The sequence below is a fragment of the Balearica regulorum genome, chromosome 1 (assembly GCF_011004875.1).
Source record: "Balearica regulorum gibbericeps isolate bBalReg1 chromosome 1, bBalReg1.pri, whole genome shotgun sequence".
NCBI lineage: Eukaryota > Metazoa > Chordata > Aves > Gruiformes > Gruidae > Balearica > Balearica regulorum.
This window is the reverse complement of record NC_046184.1, coordinates 58367503-58388336: the sequence shown is the minus strand read 5'-3', so window position 1 is coordinate 58388336 and position 20834 is coordinate 58367503. Positions and strand designations below refer to the sequence as shown.

Below are 20834 nucleotides of genomic sequence, written 5' to 3'. Positions count from 1 at the left end.
TTTCATTGGACCATCCTTTATATGTTTTGGGACAGATTAATGGGACATAAAATTTTAAGTCCAGTGGTGATCCATAACTCTAGATGACATTATTAAAGACTTTTTTGTAGGTTAGCAAACTCTTAAGTTGTGAGCTATAAAGAATCAAGAACACCTGGAACTGTGAAATTAACATAATTCTGATGCACATGCCAAAAAAGATGCAAGCACCAGAATATAGAGCAATAAGATAAAACATTTTTAGAATACATAAAATACTAAAGAATTAACCACTTAGGTTATTATATCTGACAGTTCATGTCAGCAGGGATCTCAAATAACAAATGTGGAATACACATCCATTCCAAAACTATACTATTCTTTTCCAGTTTTAAAGTGATTTCCTTTAGCAGTCTTTGCTCCACGGTAAACTGTGCTGAATGTAAGAACATGACCTCTCCTTACCTCGAAAATCTCAAAGCCAGCAATGTCAAGGATTCCAATGAAGGATGCACCCTGTCGCTTGGTCTTATCCAACGCCTTGTTGATACGCATAACCAGCCACCGGAACATACGTTCATAAGTGGCTTTAGCCAGCGCTTCAATGGCAAAGTCAGCCTAAATAGAAAAAAGACAAAGATCAGGAGTTACATTATAATCCAAAGGAAGACACAGATTACAGTTTTGGCATCTAATGGTCAACTGTTGTCTGAGATTTTTCTCTAAACCATCTAACTCACTGAACAAGGCTCATTTCAGAGGTTATTCCAAATGAAAAGTAGATGGCACAGTGATACTCTATAAACAAGAGCAAAGATTTTGTCTTACTAAATTAATGCGTCAAAGGCAAATTTCAGGATTCTGCCTGTTGGAGAAACAAATGTCTGGTATTCAAGAAAGAAAAATTATGCCCAGTCATCTCCAAAGACTATAGTAACGTAGTGTGTTTCATAGGCCCAAAGAAAAGCATCGAAATTCTTTTGTAATTTAGGATTTGTGAAGCCAAATCCCTCCCTCCCACACCAGCACCCTATCTGGAATTGACACAGAAACACTAAGCATAGCAGGAAATTAAATATCAAAATGGAAAGGCAGCATGGAAAGACAGCCTGTGAATTTTTCTAGACTTTACTCTCTTCTTAATCCCTTCTGTGTTATGGGGAAATGTTTGTTTACACTGAGAATAAGGTTGTGTTCATAAAGAAGCCATGCAGTGAGTAAGCACAGGGCCTTGCTCTGTTCAGGAGGCCATTATCTCCTAGGTCAGGTTTCATTTACAGCACAACCTGATTCAAGAATGTTACAAAATTTACAATCAATTTCAAGGGTGAGCAGCAAATTCTTCCACCCTAGCTGACCTACTCAAAAATGGTGCTTTCTGTATTACAGCAACTTGAAAATGTCTTCCTTGCATACAGCACTGAAGGAACTTACTCCCTTGGGACAGACAGACAGTCACCAAAATTAGAAGAGTTGCTTTTTTTTTTTTTTTTTTTTTTTTGCTCTTCACAGATGAGAAAAAGTGCTACAGGGGCAGGGTGATTTCTATCTTCATACAGGTCAAGTGAGCAAATACTAGAAGTAATACGTACGCTACATTATTCAAGCGTGGTTGCCACACATTGCAGTCATAAAGATGGTTATTAAATGCTACAGAAACCTCTAATACATTTGTTAGCTTTGTGGCGGCAAGATTAAAGACTAAAGTACTCGTTCATTTTTAAAGAATGCATACCTGCTCTTTGGTCTGAGCTTTCTGGACATAATCTCGCCCAACTTTGATGCGAGGAGTCAGGATACCTCTAGTGAAATCTGTCACATTGATACCCAAAAGGTGAGACACTTTCTGAGCAGCTAAAGACAGTAAAAGAGGAAACAAGAAAGAGATTAATGTTCTTTTGTTTTTCTCACAGAAAGCAAGAGAAAAACATCCCTGCAACTGCCTTCCCAAGAGAGTCATGAAACAGTTTATAAAAAATGTTAAGTGAAGAACACGTTGATGAGACAAAGAAAGGTATCTTAAAAAACAAAAAAATCCCCCCAAAACTCTTGCAACCCATCCTACAGGCTATTGAGTTTCTCCAGAAGCCACGAGAGTAAATTTGAAGCAATACTCTCATACCACTAAGTCATAACATGGAAGCTTTAGAACATTTGTAGTCTGTAATCGATTTAAGGATACGTCAAGTAACGTATTTCTTAGCTAATTGTTCTGTCTTCATCAACTGTTTAGTCTTTGAGGCAACTCTGTATTTCAGATTCAAGATCTAAAACCTAAATGGTTTCCTCTCCTCCCCAAAATGCCATTTAAAGCATTTTCCATAATAATAGCTCAACATATAAACACTGAAAGATAAATTAGCAACCTCTTATATTTCTGCAGTACATCTATAATGAAGATCTAAGAGCTAAGTCTTCCAACAGATGGCCTTCTGTCATGTGAAACATGGTACTATTTACACATGCAACAATGGGCAGTGCAATTAAAATATATACACATACTTTATACCCACCAGAAAACTATCCACCTTACTCATATAGTTACAAGTCTAACTACAAGGCCAGCAAAGAACATTCCTTAAGGTCTGATAATATAGGTTTGTAGGAGCAATCATTCCTAGTTTGGTTAAAACACACACACACACACACACTACATATTCCAGTAGAGTAATCCTTTCCATCTGGTCATCATGTGCACTTCCCGCCTAGCCCTCTCACAAGAACAGTGCCGCATTCCTGCCCATGGGTGGCTGCAAACACACCCTTGGCAAAACAGCGTGTATTTGTATGAAGTAGCATGTCAGCCCCTTTGACAATTAATTCACCTTATAGAAAAACAAGACTCCAGCATTCCTACATACTATAATATACTATTTTACTTGCAAGAACTTCCTGTAGGCTTTTTCTGCATTTTTTCTTTGCAGGGGGAAGGAGATTGGTTACCTGTATTGTCTGGCATAGAGGCTTGGTCTGTATTACGCTCCTTCTTGAAGACTATGTTGCCAAGTTGAAGAACACCTGAGATAACTTTCAGCAGACCTTTTGAAATAATAATAGCAGCTTAGTATCAGGAAAAAAGCCCAATATGACCCAGTTACCTTTCCTGACATGGTTAAGATGCCCTTCTCCACATTTCAAAGATCCTTCTGGAATTTAGGAAAAAACACCACAGGTAATTCCTCTATATGACTCCCATTCAGGACACAGGACTTTCCCTGTCCTTCCTGTGCAAGACTACACAGCCTGGAAATTTACCCGTTCTCAACATCACTATAGTAAAGTGGGAGACAGGATTGAAGGTAATGCACCACTCTACAACATCTATATTTTTTAATAAAACATTTGATCTCTGTTAAAGGGCCAAAATTCACTATTTTCCTCAATGACTACTGTTAAACACAGGAAAGACAGTTATTAAGAGTACAAACCAATTAAGACATGGAAGATTTTGTTCCTTTAACCCTGTATCACTTTCAGCTCGCTGACCAAGGTCTGTAGTCCATACAGACATACATTATAACATATGAAGGCCAGCAGGATGCGGGCAAAGTGCCTGTACCATAACTATTACTAATTACATGCTGAAGCACCCCACCCATTGCTAATGATATATTCCTACTCTTGGAATGGTGCACGACAAAATCAGCATCAGATGCCAGGACAGGAAAGACATTTTTCAATGCCATAGCATCAATTCAATTTTCACCGTGTATCGATCAAAGCTTGTTGCATAATAGCTTCTAGTTGCCTTGAGCAAAATAAACTGCCAGTCACTTGCAAAGGGGATCTTGTACCAAAGATTTTTCATTCCCTAATTTCTACCTGTAATAGAACATTTGTTTTAAAACAATATTCTTTTGATAGCAGAGCTAACAAAGGCTCTATATATGCTACATCAGGAGTAATGGAAAAGGAACATGTATGTTCCTAGTGGCATGTTATGAAATTCAGTGGTTTGACAGCTGAATCTGGAGTCCTGGCACTTGGACAGAGAGCTTATTTTGATGTTGGCTCATAAATTAAGATAGTGAGTGTTTAGACTTTACATCAAAACTAAGTAAATGTACCAGCCAGCCAGCTACCATATATATATTACTCTTCTAAGCCAATAAGTAACATTAATGCACTTCACTCTTTGAACAACAAGTGCAAAACACTAAAGCTATCTTTGCTGCAGTGGCTGGAACCAATAGCTCATCTATGTGACAGCAAAGAGATGCCCTAGAGCATACATTAAAAACCCAACTCAGAAAACTGAGCATAACAGAACATCCTGACAATAAATTAGGCTGCCAAATTTTTTTGTTTTGTTTAGGCAAATTTCTCTTCACCTCCATACAGCACTTTCAGTCTCCGATGATTCAGGACTTTAAGAAGCGTATTAAACAGTGGATAACAACAGTGTGCATTTATAGCAGGCTGGACTGTGAAGAGCAATAGTTAAGGCACAGGCAAATACTCCCTAAAGCCACAAGAGCTGCTGCCTCCAGCAGAAGCAGTGGTGACCTCAAACCACCACAGATGCTTGCTTCAGTGTAGAGAAAAAATACTCCTAGTTTTAGAAGACCTTATACATTTAGAAACTGAAATTTTGCAGAACACTTGTTACCAATCAGTGAGGCAGATCATGAATGAGATAGCACAGAGCTCTGGTGAATACGTATCACCACACTTTGTGCTGGCTGCATGCAATTCTAGCTTCACTGTCATGGTACTGTGCTCCCAAAATCAGACAATATTAATTTCTGATCAGCAGTTCAGCGTTAAGCTGGAAAGAAAGGCACTATGACCAAGCCATTCTCAAAGGACTAATCCAGCAGTGGCTGGATTAGATACTTTAAAGCCACTGCTTAGGGATAGGGGGAGCACACAAGCTGCGCATTGCACAAGAGAATGAGGGGATTCTTATATCTTGGATATGTTATTCATAAACTGGATATACAGCTCTCAGATGGGGAACAAAAACAGCAAGCAGAAGCATGTTTTCATTAGTTAACTGTATAAACTGAAACTGTGCTGTTAGGTCCTGAGGTGGGTCACTGCAAAGCCACTAAGTTTATTACTTGCACACTGTTCACTTGGAGGGGGAAGACGGACACCAGACAAAACCAACTAACACCCCCCCCCCAAAAAACAAACAAAAAAAGAACCTCAGAATAAAGAAGCTCCAGAGAGATATGATCTGTTCCCTCTTTCATTTTCTTGCATTTTCAAGCCCTTCAGAGGATTCATACCTATCTGCTCCTCATCTGGGATGCCCATGATCTTCATTGCCTCCATGGTCTCCTGAAACATATCTTTATCTTGCTGACCCGGGATCGTAACATGCCCATTGGAAAGGAAGCGATATTTGTTGTAAGGCTCCAGCAGCAGATCAGCTTAGGAAGGAATTCAGAAAAAAGTTAGTATGGCTTCTTTTTTTTTTTTTTTTAAATAGACAACAAGCTACCACTGAGATCAAATTTCTGACTTGCATATGCTAGCAGGTGCTGGATGAATCTGGGATTAAGCCCAGTTTTAATGAAGGCTGAACATTTAACATATTTTAGATAAAATTAGAGTTTTTCTGCCTTACTTCTTTCTATTCCCTCCCCTGGACTACTCCACCAAAGCAGTGTCAATCATCATTATGATCTAAGCCTATATGAAGCAGGGATTAACTTGAAAGTAAATTTGCCTTTCATTTCAGACACCTCATTTGTTTCAAGTCAGGTGAAAGTTAATCTATAGGTCTTGAAACAGTAGCAACTATGAGAAAAGGCCTCTCTTGTCCTTCCCGCAGATCAATTTGCAGCTTTCACCCAGCATGTACCCTGATTACTAGGCTGAGCTAGGTGAACTACAATCCTAGACTTCTACAGCTGCTTAGATGCCAGCAGCTTTGCTCCATTCAATTAAACGCTGAGCACATCATGGTAGGACCATTCCTGCACTAGAGGGGTTTACATCATGCAAGACGAGACTAAACATGGAACAGTGATTTAGATAAGGAAGGGCGTAGAGTCATTGCTGGCAAGGAGACAAGTGCAGGAAGGAACCAGAGAAGCAAGTTTTCAGGAATCGAGAAGTGCAGAGGGAGGGCAGAGGGATGTGTGAGTGTATGGAAGAAGTGGAGGAGGGATGACCATACCTAAAAGGCAGAGCCAAGAAACTATGAAGGAACAGGTCCTAGCCTACGAGTGTTTTGGATCCTCTGTCGTCGTGATGAGGGAACCCCATAACTACAACAAAATCATACTTACTCTTCAAATGCTCGCCTGCCCCAGACAGCAGGTAGTAAAAGATGTGAAAGGTTCTCTCCTCTTTGGCTTGACGAATTGCACGTGACTTCTCCAGCAGATCTTCAGAGAGTCAAGGCACATGGCAGAACATACAAATCACTTCCTATTCTATGGCAAGAGAAAAAAAAAACTCATACTGCCTGATGTCCTCCTCATGCCAATCAACAAGGGTATTGATTTAGCAATCACTATCAGTCAACAACCCACTGAGCTTCTGGTCTCAGTTCTGCCAGCCTCTGAATGATGGCTATGACATGAGAGACTTAACTGATAAAAAACAGAACAACAGTGGCCATCCATCCCTACTTGCCTTAGACAAAAGTGGGAAAGGCTTATGAAATTCCAAAGCTATTCATCTTATCACAGTTTATGCTTCCACTTCAGCCTCCTAAGATGAGAATTCATTCATTCAGAAAAGATTTCCACCATGATCACAAAGGTCACAAAATACTATATGAAGAAATGGGAGACTACAACAGTAATGTTGCTAGCATAAATTTAAGTGCTTCCTACCACTTTCTTGACCTGACAAACAGAAAGTCAGTTGTGAAGAAATTGCTAGGTACCATTACTGCCACCTCTATAGCCTTTAACTTCTCCTTTCAAGTGGTTACAGGAAGGATACAGGTCTCGATATTGGCTCCAACAATGTAGCCGTTGACATCAAAGTTGATTCTGATGAACTTGCCCTAAGAGGAAGATAATAGAATGAATACTAATTTTAATGCTATCTAGAAACAGCAGTAAACAGTAATTCCTTTTTAATCCAGGAAAGGAAGTTCAGAACAGGTCAGGCAGGTTTTAGGCAAAACATAAGGTCAGCTAATATGCAATTCCTGCTGATTACAACTACAATTCAACAAACAAGACACCAAACACTTTCAGACACTTCTGACATTCAGATAGCCTACAATTCAAATCATTATGTTTCAGCCTAGATTTCCCACAACCAGGGTCTGTTTAGTTTCATGTGCTATATGATCTGGACAGTTCCACCTCCCTCAACACTAGCTTCAACCATTTTCATTTAGTTCCAGCTCTAGCTCCCCCACCTGCCTCTCAGAGGCTGTCCATTGCTCTCCAGAGCAAGTAAAATAAGGACCAGTATTTGCCCTTCAGGATAAAACTGACTATAATAAACTTACAACAAAAATTGGCACAGATCATCCTGGCACAGGGTCAGGTTTCTTCATTCCAGAGACCTATCAGGTCTATTCTGGATAATTCACTGAATTAAATTCACTTCCCAGATTAATTTGAGGGAAGTCACTCACAGACAGTTGGCCTATCCCTGTCCTCTCCCTGACAGCAATTGATCCAAAAGCAGACCAAGTCATCCCTCTGGAAAGCATAGCACACTGGCATCCACACTGGATACTCACAAATCTTGAAGAGTTGTCATTCTTTACTGTCTTGGCATTTCCAAAGGCCTCCAGGATGGGATTAGCCTGGAGCAACTGTCTCTCCAGTTCTCCCTAGAGAGAAATCAGAAATTAATAAATTAGGTAGCAGTTTACTGCATTAAACCTTGGGCAAACCAGCACTGAAGTTTCAATTCACACTAGCTTGGCATCTGTTGTAGAGAAGCCATATTAAACCTTAGGAGACGATCCCTTAAACCTTCAAAGGAGACTCATTAGTTATCTAGGTAAAACAGAAACATTCACAAATATGCCTTATTCCCTTCCTCAACACAGGCATCCCAGTGCTGTCTTTCTGTTAACAAGAAGCACTTGAAAGCCACTTGGCCATAACATCCCACAGACTTCCCAGGATCAAAGTGAAACACCGTACCATCCGAGATCATCCCAGAAGTGTCTTGGCATCTAGGCTGGAAGAGTGAGAAAAGTCCTGTCTTGCTACTGTAAGACAGCCTTGAACTCTGCTAGTAGTAGGTTAAGACGCTAATCTGAAAAGGTCTCATGATCTTTAAAAAAAGAGCAACAATACAAAAAACTTGCACTAGGAGTCTACATCTTCCAAAATACAAACAAGCAAAAACCTCCTTTGTAAGGAGACACACAAAAAAGAGAATTAGTAGTATCCCACAAACTGCATGATCGCTTGCATTCTGCTGCCAAATTCACACACTCCTCCCCTCAAGGAACACAAAAGGCTGGAGCTGTAGAAAAAGAAAATTCAGAACCTTCATCCCTGCCAAGTACTAGACCATTGAAGCATATACACCTTTCCCTGCAGGCTCTAGATATATCCCTGGCTGTTTTTAAAAATTACTTGTCCTCTCTGATAAATGCTATTTCAAGATTACCTAAAAAGCTTCTAGAGACAGAAAATGACAGTTTAGAAGAATGCTTCTCTTTTTAGCAGTTATCAATATGTACTCAAGACTTCCTATGCATAATGGATGGAAATGAAGTTTGATTCATGAGAACTGGAATTTATGGGCAAATTATTTAAGGGTATTTCTAAAGGAAAATTGTTCCCATTCATTTCAAAGTGCATTACAAAACAGATTAGTCCTTACACAGTCTCTCTAAAAATACATGCAATTTAAAAAAAAAAAAATAGGAAGATACATGAGAAACTATACAAAGAACTACAAGTCTTTATTTCTTACTTCCACAATCACATCGCTTCAAGCTTGCAAAGTGAAAGGCCAAACAGGACCTTCAGTCCCTGTAGAACCACACATATACAGAAGGGCCAGCTGCTGCAAACACTTTTATTCACTGTCAGGTATATATAACAGGGAGATAGCCCTGGAAAGGGAACCTGAGCTGGGACATCTGTTCTTTCACAACAGAGTCAGCATTTGGCTTTGTAAGGAGAAAACCTTGAAACTAGGATTCAGTCCTTGAAACCGTGTGACAGTCACATTTGCCATCCTATTCTGGCACATGTACTGAAGTTGGAACACTCTTTCATCACCCCATTCCTCCTCCCCAACCTGCAGTGAAGTCCTAGGCCTTTGTTTGTAAATGCCATCTGTTAATACGCAAGTACGAGATGCCAGCAACATAGCATTTCAACCCAACTATGGAACAAGGAGGGAAGAGATAAAGCCCGTTTTTCTCCTCTAAACAGAAGTTAGGCTTTGACATCAAATCTGTTTTAAGTATTTGGCTAAAAATAAAACTAAGATCATGCTTAGCTAAGCAAAGATCAAAATTTTATAGAAATCCATACTACAGACTCTCCTGTTTTTTAGTACCTCAGGAAGAAAGTGTCATTAACATCAAGTAGGTGTTGGTAAACTGTAGTTTAGAGGTGATTAGCTCTCTTAAACCACCAAGGTGGCAATATAGAGCTGTGGGGAAAGGAAAACGCTAGAGTTGGTCAAGTCAGTTAGCAATCATGACATGCCTTAGTACCATCATAGAGTGGAAAGAGCAAGTTCTCAGCATGCCATGGCAATGGCACATAAGATTAAGTGGCTGCAAGTACTGCAATGTATCCATTCCTCACTGGCATGCACTGTACACTGGCTTGGTTTAAAAAGACAACCCTTTTATCTTTAAAATTTTAAAGGAGTTTTTGGGTGGGGTTTGTTGGGGTTTTTTTTTACCTTAAATTTTGACAGTTACCTTTCACTTTATTATATAATGGGTGATTTTGCAAAGCAAAAAGAGTATAACACGGAGCTGTCTGTCAAAGCCTTCTAGAAATTCTATGGATCCTATCATTAAGACGCTGCCAATTTTCTGACACCTGTAACTGCTATTGCTTGAGTTGAAACAAATTTGTTTAATACTTGGCATGCATTTGATGTACAACACTCCTCATGAAAACAGAAGCAATAATTGGCTCTGTCAGCCCATGGTTGGGCAGCACACACACTTCAGTACACTCTCTACTGCTCTGAAGTTACAACGCAAATTTAAAGCAACTAGAATCCTTGATATCTATCTTGTACTCTGAATATTTTGCATCTTATACACTTTTTGGAATTATTTTTATGCAAAGTAGAGGTTTTGCCAGCCATTTATTCTTCAGAAGTATGGAGAAAGGCATCTAGAAATCACAGCCAGTTTTAACAGCATGCAGTTTAAAAAAACTAAAATATGGGGGATGGTGTTTGGCTTTTTCTGTTTGGTTTGGTTTTTACACTTTAGGGATTTGCTTTTGTATTCTTCTCTGGAGTCATGTGAGAGATTCTGAAATAACTGAGTCCCAACAACAGTGGGTTGTATGGAGAAGGGAGAAAAATCATCCATCACCTAAACTTCATTACAAATATTTAAGCATTAGCAACTATTACCCATGAATTTCTGATTAGCTGTGAACATCCTCATCTTGAAAAAACAATTTAATGATTTGAGAAGTCAGTAGAGAAGCAGAGACTAAACATGGGAAAACATAAAATCTCAACTTCCATAAATAAAGTTTCATCAAATGAAAAAAGTGTTTATATAATTAGATTCAGTACACCCCAAAAGCGGCCTCAATGTGCTTAGTAGTCACACCATGCAGCTAGAAGCTATTAGCTGAATATACTAATGCACTGGGATCAGTGGAAGCTGCCACTATCTCCAAAACAAGAGAGCGAGAGTTGAAGAATATGCTTTATAAAACTGATTTTGCTCTGATACTTGGAAAAACAGGGGTTTACATCCAAAACTTCTGATAGGAGACAGTCAAGAAACCTTTCTGGTAGATAAAGCACCATTACTTTCTATATTACCATTGATTAAGTTCAGGGCCTCGTCTTGCAGTACAAAGGTTTGAACCCTATGGAATAAATCTGCTGTGACCAGTATACCCGAGATCTTCAAAAAAATTAATGCATTCATCTTCATAAACCCTTATAATCTGCTTCCAAGTTTAAGGTTTATAAAGAGTTGTTGCATAGAGCACTCCTTACCAATTACCATTCAAAGACTCCAGTTCTAAATCCTCCCCAGTAAGGCCAGTGCCACCATTTAGTCACAAAAGTGGAGCAAAAGGTGAGCTGCAGGACTTTTCAGAAGAATCAGAACTTGGGGGGCGGGGAATAAATAACCAAACTTGGGCAAATCACCAACCAGTCCAACTTAGGACTGTTTTATTCTCCTAAGCAGACTGTCCATCCTGCTTCGGTGGTTGAAATTTTGCTCAAGGATAAGCAGTGGAAGAATACTTAACTCAACCCCATGATTCCATTTTCCACACTTAAAAAAAGAAACAAGGAGCATGTTTCTAAATACAGCTACTGACAGAGCATGGAAAAAGCCTTCATATGCCTGAAAGTTTGGCACATTGAAAGTATTTTTTTGGGTTGAATTTCAGAAGTTACTTATTACTATGTGTGTACACACACATACTATGCCTGCGTGCAGAGATGCCTTCTTATTCATATACTCTACACACATAAGACATGCCTACACATTAAGCTACTATGGGAAAACTCTTATACAGAGATACAGTGGACACACTTGGCGCCTGGCTTTCATTACACAGCTCACCAGTGAACATTTCCAACGTGTTAAGTTCTAACAAGCTCACACTCCTGGAACACCCTGTCTGCAGGTCAGCCTTTCATCCAACCTTTCTTTGCAATCTGCAGCCACATCTCACTGCAGGGAACAGAAAGCTGAACATCTAACTACATTTGTCTTACTAGGGACACCACGCACACTAGACACTTATGGTTCTAGGAAAGCCTGGTCCAGCCCTGTTGCCCTGGAGGAATACTTCTTGAATGGTATATCTGGGAAAATCCTGCAAGAAAAACTTTAAATGCAAACTAGTATTGAACACAGAACACAAGTATTCTTGATATTACTTTAGTGTCCAATTGAACATCCTCACAAAAAGATTACTGTGCACCACACAAAAAAAAAAAATAAATTGTGAATTGTCTATGGATTTGTTTTAGCTGCAGAAAGTGATATTGGTGTGGAGTGAAAAGCTGCTCAAAAAAATCACACAATGGGACAGAAAACGCATTCCTGGTGCAGAACGTGCAGTAAACGTGCAGCTCACCTACGCGGATACAACTGACGAATTCGGCAATAGTCCATCGGGGGAGAGGGAGGGGAAAAAAATATAAGTGAGACATCTTTAAAGTCCTCCCACCATCACCACCACCCTTCTTTTCATGTGCTGCTAACACGTGGCTGTTTTCCACCCTTTTAATGTTTTCTACAATTTTAAAGTTTTCAGCTGATGTCCACTAGCCTATCACTGTATTCTCCAGATTTGAGATAGTATATATAATAGCCAGACCTAATCTACAAAGGTTTTACACTGCCTGGACTGGTTATAAGCAATACATCTGTGTAAAAAGATCAGTATGGGTGATGCTTCATTTACAGCGTCTCTTGCCCATGCACTTGCCCACGAATCCAAAAGGTTGTGGATGAGTTTATCCCCACTGTAGCTCCACTGAATTCAAAGGAGTTATGACTTAGAACAATGTTCCCTGGCTTGCAATTTTTGACAAACTTTTACTGTTTCATAGTTCACTGTCCTCCTCAGTCCCCTGGTAAGTGTCAGTAGCTAGGCTGTTATTGACCAATAAGGCTTTTAGCACCATCAGCCAATATGTATTTTTTGTGCGAAGTCAGTACATCAATAAAACTTCATTAAACCCAGGACTTACCTGGTCTTTTTTAGACTTGTGTGAGGAAGCGACATGAGCCAGATATTGAATGACTTTCTTGGTGTTCTCCGTCTTACCAGCTCCTGATTCACCTCTGTAAAGAAAATCTGCAATTTATTCACAAAGAAGATGCAGAGGGACATATTCTTATTTCTAACCCCAAAAGGGCTACAGAGCTCCTTAACTGCATTCTAGCTATTAGGAAACCTCCCTCAAAACCAAGAAAAAACAAGTTGCACTGTCAAGTGGTAGTAGTCTAGCTGGACTGCAGGCTAGCCCTCACCCAGTTTACTGCTGGGTGCAGGTTCTGTACATGTGCGCGGAGGAGAGAAGGCAATAAAGAACTACGCTTTCTAGTCACTTGGATACGAAGATTGCCAAGTGGCTGAGGAATAATCCGGAGGCTGCTGTAGAGCTTGGGGTGAAAGGTAATGAAGGGATCTTTCAAAAAGAAGCCTCCTGACTGCAAGAAACATACCAATTCCTGAAGCAGAACTGAGGGCCAACAAATTTTGCTCTATCTAGAAGAGAAACTGCTGTATCAAGAGTATTTGTTACTGTATCAGCCTCATCAGTATGAGTGTACTTAAACACAACAGCTGCATCAAATCTGAAGGACTTCTCCGAGCCTCTTCCATTGCCAAAGCTGTATTTCTTTAGGAGTTTGAGCACAGGCGCTGTTTCAAAACCTCCCTTCTTCCTCCAATTCTTAAGAAAATTATTCTGCAGAAAGGATTGGATATATATTGTAAGAACTGTAGTGGGACCTTCCTTGACTCTCCACTATTACCTGATTTATTGAGCCCACTCCCAGCATTTATAATTAAGAGAGCCCTCCAAACAAGATTTTTAACACAGACTTTGACATCCAGATGAGCTGTAATACTCACGTGCAAAGGATGGACTGATCCTCTCGATCTAGAATAAAATTTTAAAAAGTAATTAGACTGAGACTCTAAAATTAAATTTCTGTGACAGAATGAAATCGGCAAAGACAAAAAAAGGAACTAGCAAACTCTGCCAAGCGTCTTCAGAAATACGGCCGGGTAACCCCTTTTTTGGCAACAGATGCCAATCTCCCACCATCTGCCAAAGTATAACGGCACCATCGCAATTTAGTTTTCTTCATCCAGAAAGAATATTTTTTGCATTACAATTTTTCTGCAAACAATACAGAGCTCTCTCACTGAATGTTTCTTTACCACAGAGCGACAGCTGCATGTACATCTACTTCTTCAGCCTCTCCCCCTTTATACTGGGCTTATACTGATTTACAAAAGTTATCAGCAGAACAGTGGAAATGGGGAAGTGGGACAGAAACCGTTACAAATCGTAAAGTCCCAAAAACATCAAATCAAACAGAGGCTTTCACCTCCAAAAGAAACACTGGAAGCTCAGTGATAAATTTTTGTTACTTATTTTGTAGAGAATGGACTTGAAAACTACAATGCTGAGCAGCAGCCTAAGTCCTCTACAGCTGATTTATTTGTGGCACCATCATCTATTGTATTAATAGAGCAGCTGGTAACAGAAAACTTTTTCATGTTGACATACTAGTAGACATACTAATTCCTGTGTTCAATTCCCAGCTGTGGATGATAACATCTTTCCAGTTACAGGACTTACTTCACCCGGCCTATCCACCACTATCTTCTCCCACATCTTTAACTTCCTTTCAGCTTTCACCTATGATTACACTTCCGACTAGTCCATCCACCTTCATCCCGCTGCTCCTCTACCACTTCTGTGTGAACACACTCCCCTGCTTCTGCCTTGGTTTCACCTTTCATCCACTCCTCCACCCTGTGCATCTTGTCTGTGTTGTGCGTGTTCCCCCCCACTTCCCCTCCGCCGAGTCTGTATCCTATTCGTCCCCCATGCCACCAGGAACCAGTTGGGAGCACTGGGCAGACCGGAGAGTGCCTGTGCCTACACCACAACAGCCTTAGTAGCTTGCTGTAGTCACCGCAGGGGCAGCAAGTCCTATTCAGACATGGAACAGACTTAGGCACAGCAAGTCATTTGCAGACAGTCCACAAGAGCTACCGGGGCACTCACAAAACAGACTGTGCCACCAAACTCAAAATCACCATTAGTTTGGAAGTTATCCATTTGGCTGTGGGTTCTTTTTTGGCTTGTTTGATTTTTGTTGTGGTGTTTTGGGTTTTTTTCTTAAGATCAAGACCAGGGGACAATCAGATCAGCCAGTCTGCGAACCTCAGTAACACAGCAGTTAGATTTCATCCAGTTATTATCATTCTTTCCTTTTTCCACCATGCTGAGCCCCAATTTTGTATTAGACTGAAGTCTAATCTCTAAAGAGAGAGAAAGCAATCCTCACGACATTCATGAGAGTATAAAATTCACTGGATTGCTCTAATAATTCATTTCAGCAATTGGTAACTTTCATCAGTACGTTCATGGATGTGACTGTCTCCATATTTTAAGTTACTGGTTCTTTCTATTCCTTTCTCCAGTAGCTTAGAGAACCCAAGTGCTTTCAGTATTCTCCCCACCAGAGAATACTTAGACAACATAACTGAGTCACCATTCAAGTTGAGTTGTTTCATGCAACATAAAGAGATTGAGCTGTAATTAGGGAAGGCTTTATAGTCAGATACTGAGTTCAAGTACCTGAAAACGCTTTCTATACCCTTAAACACTGCTAGTGCAAGTGAATTTAGCAGTTCAGTCCTAACGTCATGAACCCCATATTCATCAAGAAAAAGCTCCTATAAACTCAGTTTATAAAGAGAGAAGTATATCTAGTTTTTGGACACATTTTCATGGAATAAGGAAAGCAGGTAAACTAACCGAATTTGAGATTCTATCATCTCTTTTTAAATTATTGTGAAACCAATAACGGAAACATTAGGTCCACACCCTACAGATAGGCAACTCCTACTCTTAAGCTTCTTTACTGGAAACCGACTGTATGCAGATGAGCACAAAAATTTAGAGGAAAATAATCTGCTTTATCCTTGTTAATACTATTCTCAGAAAGAGCTGATCAACCCTAAGACTGGAAGAAAGCAAGCAGAAGAAAATCACCACTCAAATGGTTTTGGCCTATCAAATTCTTAAGCATTCAAAACCAGATACTGCAGCTTTACTAGCATTGCATATTCATTTTTTCAAGTGCTGAATTTTATTCACTGCCTTAAAGATATGCACCTTTTTGCTGAGGGACAGGCAGTGTAGGTATCAGCCAGCTCTGAAGGCACTACCCATTCAAGGTTCCCAGTGGGTCAAGAGCTCAGCAGGCACATGCCAGCCCTCTGCGTGACTGGGCACTTTGAGGGTGGATCAGGGGAATAACTAATGACTCATTTATGGATTGCCTAAGGAAATGTATTCTTCAGTAGTGCGACACCTGGGTGCAATTCTCAATCACAAAGCAGCTATGTGAAAGGAAAAGATTGTGCCTCTGAATAACATCTAACTTTTGAAAGCTTGACTATAAACAAGCAGCTTACTTGTCCGAGGAAAGGTTATACTTGCATTCAGGTGTTACAGAAGCTCTTCTAAGAAACCAAGTTGAGAAAGAGAGTTTAAAAAAAAAGGGGGGGGGGGGCAGGAGGGGGAGATAACCCTAAGGAAGGTGCTCCTTACTCCCAGTAGCCAACTCTAGTGCTGGAATTACGAGCTGGAGCTCCTCATAATGGAGCCCTAAGCACTTGAAAAGCATATGCCTTCCCCTTCCCTCTTCTCCAGGAGAGGATCCTTATTCCAGAAAAAAAAAAAAAAAATTGGTAAGCAGACAGATAAACCAATTGCCCAACAAAAAAAGATGAACAAAATCAGATAATACTCAAAGCTCTTTGGCACTGAACACTTTTGATCATGACAAGTTTTGCTGCACTTAGTTGAGAAGCTCTTTTCGAACCTCATTCCAATGAGGCAAGGTAGCAACAGTAGCCTGGAGTGACCCGAGGAAGTCCCAAAGGGGCAAGGCACAGGATTTTTCCATGCCTTAACACAAAGCAAGGTGTTGAAAGGCGCTCAGGCAGGAAAAGTCACAGACAGTGTTCAAAGCCCTCTCGGCACTACATTTTCCTCCCCCAACATACTTTCCTGGTGGCCTGCTGCAGCTGTGTCAGTCACCTCTGCTTTAAGCCAGCAGGAACGTACCTGCGAGTGCAGGCAAGTCACCGGCGGGGTTCAGACACTGCCATAAAAGGCAACATTCCTGTTTGCAATCCGGGGGAAATTCTTTCCCAGGACTGCAAAGCAGCAGTCATTGGGATAGCTGGAATTCTTCTAATTGTGTAGAGACAGACAACTCAAATAATGTGTTGAGCAACAGGAAACTGGAGCCGACCAGAAGGCCAAAGAGCTAACGCATACAAAAGCGTAACTCTTCAACACACTTCTAATTAAGAATTGCTTTGAGTGCCAATATTCATTCTCCATACAATACTGACTTGTGCCATCACGAATCAGAATTCGGTTGCCCAGACAATAGGCCACCTCCACCCCTTTTTTTTTTTTTTTTTTAAAGGATCATTCAACATGGGTGTACTGTACAACTTCAGTCAGCACTTGCCTTTACTCAGTTGTCAGTTGTGCAAGCGACCTACTCAGCAAAAGAGAATGTGCTGGGTACCATAAACTCAGTTGCTTATAATAACACAATCAAGAAACGTCTGATTAAAAGAAATCTGCATCTGCTTTTCAATCCTAAACAGAGTCACTTATTAAAAACAATCCAGAATAACAACTCATTAGTTAATTATAGCAACAGTTCTGTATTTCAGAGCAGCTGGCAAGGAAAGCTTTTTATCTAGGCTCTTCTTTAGTTCTCATCACCATAGTACTCAAGTGAGCATAAGAAGCAGCAGCCTCAAGCATCCAGAAATTCAGGAAGTAAAACATCCTTCAAATTTAAACTATACAGCAGTATAGTATAATAAGATCAGTAGATTAATTTCACTATATTTAAAAAACCCATAATATCCAACTCATTCTTTACTTTCTTCAGTCCAAAAACAAAAGACTGCATTTTAGACTGCTTCCAGGACCTTCAGCATACATTAAAAACTTAATTAAACAAAAATTTGTTTTCATAAGAGAGACATCTTGTACATTGAAAGTCCTCAGCCAAATATTCTACTGCAAAACAACAAATCTGAATGAATGCTGAACTGCTGTGGTTGAATATATTGGCATAATTGATAAATTAATAGAGCTCTAAACTCTTGAATTTTGTTTTTAGATAGATGTTTTGGGATAGGAGAAGAAAAAGTTTGGGAGGCTAGAAGAGAATGTGCAATTTAAGCTCCACATCTCAGTTACATCCTAGCAGGCCTTTATCACCCACTTCCTCTGCATGAGTGACTCCAGTTTCAAGCCTGTTCATCTCCATAAAAGGAGAAGTAATATAGCATTCACACAATGGTGACATCATCTCTCCAGCTAAGAGGAAGTGTAGCTGAAAGGCAAAGGCTTGGCTTGCAGTCCCCCTGCCTATAGCTGACTCATTAAAGCTAAAAGCTTAACCATAGCGAGATGGTACCACCCACCTCCTAACCACCCAGTGTCTGAACTGAGCAGCCTGGCCCTCTACGTTTCCGTTACTGTACTCCTCCCCTCACATCGTGGTGAATGCCTGTAACCCAACTGCCTGCCTGACCAAGTTAGAGAGTTGACCTAAAGCAAGAATAAATGCATGTAAGTGCTTCAACCATGCAGTAGTTTCAGTTCCTCAGTCCCCCTTCAAACTTCTACTTCTGACCTCAACATAATCTTACAACCAAAGTCCTTCCCTCAGGGCCCTAAACAGGAGCCCCAGGCACTTGACACACTCTGCTACTTGGAACAACCCCACTGGCATAAAAGTCTAATCAAATATGTTCACTGTGGTGCTCTAACCTACATGCTAGTTGAGTAGATCAAAAACACTCCAGGGGAACACCAGGACAGACCCCAAGAGCCTGCTTTTGCATTATCATTTAAGGAATGTACTACAGAGAAGTTTCAAAATGCTAATAATCTATCATCACGTACCAAAAAAACAAAAAGAAAGAAAGAAATCAAATCAAGGACAAACATAGCATATCCAAGACTGCTTTCAACAACAGAACTTCAAGCTGTAACAAAGGAGAAAAATCACTTGAGTTGGCAGGAACACTGCAGTGCCAAGATTCAGCTTAGCATTATCTGAAGTTTGAGGACAGTCACATGGAGAAAAGTAAGTTTCATTTCAAAAAATGAAATACATCCTACTGGGTCAAATGCAAATATTTATTTCCCCAAGCCATTTTTGGACTAAAGCCCATACCCCTTTCTCTAGCATTCCTTAACTGAATCTGGAGATAGCAAAATAGGAAAATAAGTTAGGCTGTAATTTTAGGTTAGACAAATGTTTATGAAGTTCTGACAGGAAAGAAAAACTGGTATACAGCCTGCAAAAGCTCAGGCTGCTCACATACTAAAACAGTGAACTGCAGGGAGACTGACAGCAAGGGCTGAACCATTGCATAAGTGACTGCCAGACAGCTCCTGCTCTGGTTTACAGGAATGAAGCAAAAAGGGTGTGGTAACTACTAAAAAACAAATGGGCAATGGACTCTTTTTTAGCTCCTTGTTCTACTGAAAACCACATTTCGAGACACAGATTTTGAGAGCTGCATTTAGAAATCTCAAGTAATTCAAAGCATGTAAAACATTTCTTAAGAAAATCAGAAGCTACGTACATCTTTTCTTGCCATTTGTATACAAACACCATCAAAAAAACCATCCTCCATAATTAGTATCCAAACTTAACATTGCCCTTTGCATCAGAAATTTGGACAAATCTTGGAAACCAACTAGTGAAACCACAGGCTATATTCTTTTGGGTTTAGTGGAAACAGAACTTGACCTTTATATGCAACTTGAAAGAGACATCTGTGCCTCTACATAATCTGAACAGCTCTGTCAATCAAGTATCCCTGAACTGGTAAGCACACGCAGAACATTGTATATAAAATAAAGATGCACTTTGGGACAGTACAATATACAGTGCAGCATAGCAGACCACTGCTAAGAAGCAAGCTGAGAAACAAAACTTGAGACCAAGGAAGTTAAACCACAAGTGTTCCACTAGCTCGGAAACTTAAGAAATATGTAAACGTTTAAGAATTACAAATAAAATACTTCAATGTCATGTTCTATAGAAGCAGATCTAGGGGACTGTTTCTTGTGAAAATGACAACTGAGCCTGAGGTGCATGTGAAGATCTACAACAGCAAGTGATTTGTCATAACTACAATAGTCAACAGTTTCTTCCCTTAATGTTAACAAGGCCAATAAAATTCATGAAGTTACTATGCTTCAGATTTTTTTCTTTTAAACACCCAACCCAGAGACTACCAAACTCAAGTGAATAGCAGCAAGGTGCTGGCTGCACAGGCTCCTTTTCCAGGCTAATCCATCAAGGTCAAGGAGGGTTTAATCACTGCACAATTATTTTAAGTTTTGTTCAGTGAACCGTTAGGAGCCCTACACTAATATGTGGAGAAACTGGATAAGAAAGGAGATGGAGTACATTCATTAGCAATGTGCTGTCTATTCCCTCTCCTACCTATCTCTTAGTTGAGCAGGTTGAGCTTCGGAGACCAGAATAATCACACTCATCTAACCTATTACAGAAGTTCCAGACACTGGCATTAAAACAGCATCATGCTCCAGACACCAATGAAATGTATAGCTTCTATCAGTATTTGACACAGAAGATTCCCTATATGTATTCCAAATAGACAAGCAGGTGCTGTTTAACAGCTTTAAAATATGTTTTTCTAAATAGATCCCCTGGAGACTATGAATTGAGGTAAAGAATGTACTCCTTCACTGTACATTTGCTGCATTAGAATAATGATTTGTTTGCTCAAGACACCACTCCACTTGCCGGCACTGTTCTTCAATCGTCAGCACCAGAAGAGTAATTCTTCTGAAAGCAGTCAGATCTGAGGCTTCTGGGATCCAGGTTACCCAGGGAACAGAAGCATTAAGATAAATGGTTGTTTTCTCCAAAAACAAACATGTTACACTTT

General features: G+C 40.1%; 1 protein-coding gene across 2 annotated transcripts in view; it reads right to left on the bottom strand.

Annotated features, from left to right (window-relative positions):
• The window catches only part of MYH9 (myosin heavy chain 9), a 73322-nt gene that overhangs the window by 26012 nt on the left and 26476 nt on the right, over positions 1 to 20834 (bottom strand). For both annotated transcript variants that reach the window (XM_075753441.1, XM_075753449.1), the window contains exons 4-12: positions 13692 to 13719; positions 12802 to 12895; positions 7643 to 7735; positions 6886 to 6949; positions 6222 to 6320; positions 5214 to 5357; positions 2923 to 3018; positions 1715 to 1833; positions 445 to 597 (exon numbers count right to left, since the gene is read on the bottom strand). In XM_075753441.1, coding sequence (XP_075609556.1) covers positions 445 to 597; positions 1715 to 1833; positions 2923 to 3018; positions 5214 to 5357; positions 6222 to 6320; positions 6886 to 6949; positions 7643 to 7735; positions 12802 to 12895; positions 13692 to 13719 — 890 coding nt within the window. The remainder of the gene's footprint in view (positions 1 to 444; positions 598 to 1714; positions 1834 to 2922; positions 3019 to 5213; positions 5358 to 6221; positions 6321 to 6885; positions 6950 to 7642; positions 7736 to 12801; positions 12896 to 13691; positions 13720 to 20834) is intronic.